The sequence below is a fragment of the Tupaia chinensis genome, unplaced genomic scaffold, assembly GCF_000334495.1.
Source record: "Tupaia chinensis unplaced genomic scaffold, TupChi_1.0 Scaffold000159_1, whole genome shotgun sequence".
Taxonomy (NCBI): Eukaryota; Metazoa; Chordata; class Mammalia; order Scandentia; family Tupaiidae; genus Tupaia; species Tupaia belangeri.
In genome coordinates, this window is record NW_006159630.1 from 152,153 (window position 1) to 158,768 (window position 6,616).

A 6,616-nucleotide genomic window follows, 5' to 3' on the forward strand; every position below is an offset into this window, starting at 1 on the left:
CCACAGCCGAAAAAGAGAGCAGGGGCGGCCCGCCACGCCTGCCCGCAGGCCAGGCCTACTGGCGCACCGGGCCCGCATGTCTGTCAAGCACCCTCCGGTGCTTCAGGGAGGGTGTGACTCAGCGCCCACGTCAGCACGCCCCCGCCCCACGTCGCTGAGGCTGGACGCGACGTCTCTGGAGGGCCAACCTCGCAGAGCAGGAGCCCACCCTGCCTGACAGGCCTCTGGGTGGGACGGCAGCTCTCCGCGGCCTCCAGCCCACCGACTAGGGAGACCCACAGGCTCTCCTGGGTCCCACCTGCTGCCTCGCCCCGCACAAACCTTGCACATACACATCCTGTCGGCTCCCTTCCTCTGGAGAGCCTGGGACCATTTTCCAGGGCATCGTGGAAACATGCCCCAGGCACCCTCTCTGATAAACGACTCCTTACGGGACAAGCTACACACTGAGCACCCAGAAGGATTCGGGAACATTCAGCAAAACACAACATGCTTCTCTGGAATCTGCTGTGATTCAGGACAAGGCTGAGATGGACCTAATCAAATGGGCCCTTAGCACACTACTAACTCCTGCTGCTCATCGAGACGTCCGCCCAGGGGAGCCTGAGCAGGCTCAGGAGCTCACAATCAACCCGCTCATCAGGGCAAGCCGCCTAGGACAGTGAAGACAAAAAAAACAGGAAAGGACGGTCCATCTTCTGACTCAACCCGAACCACCGAGGCTGGTTTCTTTGAAGCCCATAACTCAGAATGACCCATGACGGAGACGGGGCATTCCCTCCGCAAGCCCAAACGACAAAGCGCTGTACCTGAGCCACACAGCACACTCTCTTCACCATCCAGCATCAGTCATTCCCCCTGGGAGGGGTGGCCAAAACGACCTAAGGAACACCATTCCCTCAGGTCAGAAATGCAGGGACAGAGGGGAGACGTCAGAAGACACTTTGTACCTGCCAGTGCTTCTGGCAGCTCCTGAACACAGACAGCCCTGCAGCGGCCAGCACCTACCCCGAGGCGGCCACCCTGGGCCTCAGGGAGGTCAGCCCCAGCCGCTGCACCAGCACCTACCTCCAGGCGGCCACCCTGGGCCTCAGGAAGGTCAGCCCCAGCCGCTGCACCAGCTTGATCCCCAGTCTGCGCAGCAGGGTCTGGCTGCTCTCCGGAAGTCTGCAGCGGTCAAGGCACTCCAGGACAGTGGCCGCTGCAAACAGCACACAGACTCAGCATGGCGGGGAGGTCACAGGAGACCCACCCAGCTGCACCACCTGCATCAACACCTGCAGTCCTGAAACCACAGCATCTCCAGAGGCCCCGTAAGGCAATGCCTACACTGGCAGGAACCCAAGTCCCACCCCAGACCCCTCATCCCAGTCCTTGACCAAGAGCAGCCGCAGTCCCAGCCACTACAGAGGCTGGGGCAACCCCCGCCCCCCCAGCCACTACAGAGGCTGGCGCAGGCCGGCCAAGCCCTGAGAGCAGGGGACGCCGCTCCAAGACCTGCAAGGCCTGACAGACCAGAGACACGCTGGGAACCAGGAGGGGCTCTGCAGGGGCCAGGGCTCCTGTAGTCTGCGTGCTTTGCGGGGGCTCTGCAGGGGTGATGGGGGCTTTGCACAGGAATCATTCAGTATCATGCAGGGGTGACAAGAGGCTGAGCCCTAGATGGGGACAGGGGCCTGAAAGACAGCCTTGCAGATGGGGTCTCTACGTAGGAGGTGGCTGCTGGATTTCAAGGTGGGTCTGAACTCCAACAGAAACTGTGTGTCCCCGTCCCTGGAGGGCAGTAGCCACCGCTGCCTGATGTCCGCAGACAGCTGGCCCTGCAGGCGCTGAGAGCGAGGTCATGTGTCAGAGATGCGGTATAGGTATAGACGGGCAGGGTGGCCAGGATGAAGCCATGAGGCACTGCTGGAGATGTGGGTTATACTACACCCTCTCCCTCACACGCAGTGGGAAATTTCCACAAAGAAAAACATTTGTTTTCTTTTTTTGGAGAGGTTTATGCTAGAGGGCATGTACACTCGCCAGAAAGTCAGAGACAGACAGACAGACAGAAAGCAAGAAATCATCCCAGGGGGGATGGCCATGCTGCAATCCCTTCTCCTCCATTCTCCTCTTGGGATCTTGGGCACGCATGCATACGTGCCCGGCATAAGTTAAGCCACCAGGTCCGGGACTCAAACTGCGGTTGATTATGTGGGCGTCCAGCAACATAGCCATTACGCTAACTGCTGGTCCCACAAGGAAAAATTTTTTCAAAGCAGACTATCGGTTTGCTTTCTCACTTTCTCTCTGAGTATCTGAGCTTGCCACGGGCCTGGGCAACACAGCGTGACCAAGTCAAACAGCAGTGGGGTGCTGCACACCCTAGACCCGCGGGGCTGGTGGGGGAGATGTGGGAAGACCTGTCTTAACGACACATGAACAAGATAAAGCTTACCATAGGGTAAACAGTCTTCACGTTTTCCATGCTTAAATATTTGTGCCTAAAAAAAACATGTAAACGTTACAGATACACTTCAAAGTATCAAACACAAATGTAAATTTGGTCCCTGGTGACCTCAACCCACACGACAGAGCTCTAGCACAGCAACACGGGCACCCAGCGGCTCGCCCGCCCACAGCCAGCGCCGTCCCAGTGCCAGAGTCGGCCAGGCGGGAGTGCGGGGCCACGTCTGACTGAAGCCGCATCTCCGCGAAGGCGCTGGCTCTAGTGCTCCTGGCTTCTCAACCCGCCTTGGAAGTCTGCAGACAGTCGTGGTGATCCATAAACACGTCTGGGCCTGACTCGCAGACCCTGGAATGGAGCCCTCGTAAGGAACAGCGCCGCACAGGGCGGTGGGAGCGGCTCTGTCTTAGCTGCCCCGCCGCTCAGGCCCACCTGCAGGACACCTGCCGCCTGCCCCGCCCTGCGGGACCCACCGCACTGTAAAGGCAGGTCCTGCAGGTCAGGGGCTACTCCGCCTCACTAGGCACCCCGGTCCATGGCTTCATCAGACAGTCACCCACCAAGCAGCGCCTGGGAGATGGGCAGTCCGACGGCGCTCCATGGCGCTCACAGCAAGAGCTGCTCAGGAAGAGCCCAGGACCAGGTGGTCACAGGGGAAGAGCCGGGGGCCGCAACACAAGACGCCCTGGGGTCTCAGGCAGCGAGAGGGGTGCCGGGTCGGGGACTGCAGGCCGCTGGCTTCTGGGACCTGGAACCCGTCTCTACACAATACCCTGCAGTCTGGTCCCTCGAAGTCCCTCAGCGAAGTTAAACCTTCTCTCCCTCTTCCCTCCATTCCCTGTCAGCTTGCAGGGAGGAGGACCGACTGCTCAGTAGGAGGGTGTCAGCCCCTCCAGCCTTCGGTGACGCAGCGATGCAGAAGGACCATCTCCGCAGCGAGCCTGGCACAAACAGCAAGGCGGCCCTCGGGCTCCCGCGGCCCCCGGCTAGCTCCTGAGCCTGGGCGGGCACGAGCAGGCAGAGCCGCGGTCCTGTGGTGAAATCTGCGGGGCCAGGTGGCGGTGCCGTGGGGAAGGGCCTCTGCGGGCTGACCCTCGTAAGAAGCTTCCAGGCGCGTGTCGGGGATGTCCCCTGTCCACCTGGCACCCAGGCGCACACCCACGACCTGGCCGTGTCTCTGTCTTCTCATTTTTATTTTTAACTTTTTAAGTTAAAGTCTTTTCTTGGCTCAGAAACCCTCCTTTATCTTGTTAACAATCCCCTCCCTTTTCACCCCTCCCATTTAGGAGACGCAAAAAGGGCAGGCCTTCAGAAGACAGAGTCCGCCATGAAAGCTGAGTTTTAAAATAAATAAATAAATAATTTGTTGTTGTTTCTTTTTTCTCTTTCTCTGTTTCCTTTCACCTCCTCACTTCGCTGCTCGGCCTCCAAGCTCTGAGAGTCTAGACAGGCCTACGAAGTAAATCATTCTGGTTTTTTTAGGGAGAGATTTTTGCTGTAGGGCTCATGTGCTTGTTGGAAATACAGAGAGAGAAAATGAGAAATCGCCCCAAGGGGGCTGGTCACTGCAGTCTCTTCTCCATTCCTCCCGGGATTTGGGGCGGCACACACACATGCACCTGGTTTGTCTCAAGCCACTGGGCCTCGGACTTGAATGGTGGTCGACCATGTGGGAGTCCAGCACCTTAACCACTATGCCACCTGCTGGGTCCCAAATGAGTAATTCTTAAAAAATTTAAAAAAGGACAGAAGAAACCAGGCTGCTCACAGGTGCTGCCAGCTGGGTGGGCTGCTGTGTCCCGGGCATGTGTGGCCGGGTTAGCTCCATGCAGGTGGGGCAGGGCACTGGCAGGCTGCCCCGCGTGGAGGTGCAGTGTAGCCTGCCCGTGTCCTCTGGTCCCAGTCCAGCGTCACGGCCTGTCACGGTCCCCAGACGCAGCTTTGTTCCTCTGTAGGTAGCCACGGCTGGCCACGCCTTCTGCCATGTTCTCCTAGTTGCAGGTCGAGCTGCTGCTCCTGCACGTATGGCCAGCCGTGCTCTACAGAGAGGCTCACTGTCTTGGACCACATGGTTGGCTTAGGTTCAGGTCTCCAACTGGTGGCTTGACACTCCTGCCAGGCATGTGCATACATACCCAAAAATCTCAAGAGGAGAATGGAGAAAAGATTGTTGCATGACTATTCCCCCTGGTTGCTGATTCCTCACTGTCTCTGTCTCTCTGGTGAGTATATGCACCCTATAGCAAAAAATCTCTCAAAAAAAAAACTTATTATTATTATCTAATTATAGAGTACGTTCACCAGAGAGAGAGAAAGTGAGAAAGCAAGTCACCAGGTCTGGGACTCGAACCTCAGTCAGCCATGAGGGAGCCCAGTGCCTAAACCACCATGCCAGCGGCTAGCCCCCAGGCCTGGTGTTGTTTGTTTGTTTGTTTGTTTGTTTGTTTCTTGCTTTAGGTTTTTGCGCTTGCCAGGAAAACAGAGACAGGCAGAGAGACAAAAAGTGAGAAATCACCCCCCAGGGGGGATGGCCACACCGCAATCCCTTCTCCTCCATTCTCCTCTTGGGATCTTGGGCACGCGCACACACACGCCCAGCGTGAGTTTAAGGCACCGCATCCAGGACTCAAACCGCCATCGACTACGTGGGAGTCCAGCAACAGCCATGACGCTAACTTCTGGTCACCCCCAGGCCTGGTTTTTAAACAGACTCTGTCCAGACCCAGACAACAGAGCTTACAGAATTCAGATACTTGTAACTAGAGACGAGTGTCCCGAGAACGGCTGGACAGAGACGGCTTCTGACCTTTCAGGGATCAAAACGTGTGACAAGGACCCCCACCCAACAGAGCAGGGCTTTGATGGAACTGCTCCTCCTCAGCAGGAGACACCGCGTGGGAGGTGCCAGCACAGCCCCTCAGGGCCACCCTCCCCAAGGACACCCTCAGGGCTAGTGGGGCTGGCCATGACAGGACCCTTGGCGACCTGCCTGCTCCTCCACAGGCCAGCAGCTCTCCTCCCCCTTCTGCAGGGCACGAGGCCACTGGTCATCAACAGGACACAGTTGATGTGTGCCACCCCCAACAGTGACAGCTGTGACAACGCCCAGAACAAACCTTATGAAAGCAGCTAAAAACACCACAAGGCCACAGTCATACAAACCAGGCTTCAGGCCAGCAGGTGATGTGGAGATTGAGGTTAGACCCCACCTGGCTGCCTGCACAGCTCGAGTCCTGGACCTAGAAGCTTGAGAATCATGCCGGGCACATGTGCCTGTGTCACCAAAATCCCAGGAGGAGACTGGAGGAGGGACTGAATTGCGGCCATGCCCCCTGGCCGGGGGGGAGGGAGGGTGATTCCTCACTTCCTTGCTTGCTCACTCTCTCGCTCACTCGCTCGCTCTGTCTGTCTCTCTCTGGCAACTGCACACAGCCTATAACAAAAGGAGGAGCAAAATAAAGTCTGGTTTCGGTCAAATTTCGAAGCAATAGTCAAAAACTATATTCCTGGGCCCAGCAGGTGGGGCGGTGGTTGAGGCGCTAGACTCCCACATGCCGACCACAGTTCAAGTCCTGGACCTGGCAGTTGCTTTCTCACTTTCCCTCTCTCTCTCTCTCTTGCTCCATCCCTCTCTGGTCAAATGAAAATAAATAAACAAAGTTAAATAAAATAATTATTTTTTTAAATTCCTAAATAAAAATATAGATAATTACTAACAAAAGTTTTGCCACATTTTCCAAAATCGTGAAACACGTTCTACCGTGCCGACAACTCTAGATGACAGTACAGCAGGAACTACCACCAGGTGGGCCGGGCCTGAGCGCTTGCTAAGGAAGCCGGGCCCCGTGTGGCTGAGAGCAGCTCAGGCCCTGGCCCCAGTGGCTGCCCACATGTGCCAGGTACGTGTGTGCCCAAAGTCCGACAGGACAGAGGAGCTGAGTTTGTGGCATGATCATCTCCCGGGGATGAGATCTCTCTCTCTTTCCTCTCCTCTTTCTCTCTCTTTCACTACCTACTACACCTGCCCTAAGGCAAATTAAACCATTAGCCATTTTATTTATATATATATATATCACACATACACACACGTACATATATGCACATGCATGCACACTCATATATAGGCACACACGTATGTACACATATGCATGCATACATATATGTGTC

The 6,616-nt window shown here is 56.3% G+C and overlaps 1 protein-coding gene across 1 annotated transcript in view; it reads right to left on the bottom strand.

Moving 5' to 3' along the window:
- Positions 1–6,616, bottom strand: part of TBCD (tubulin folding cofactor D) — a gene marked incomplete at its 5' end in the record, with an annotated part of 150,420 nt that overhangs the window by 119,888 nt on the left and 23,916 nt on the right. The window contains 2 exon segments of the mRNA XM_014586689.1: positions 1,069–1,201; positions 2,441–2,486. Of these exon segments, the coding sequence (XP_014442175.1) occupies positions 1,069–1,201; positions 2,441–2,486 (179 nt within the window).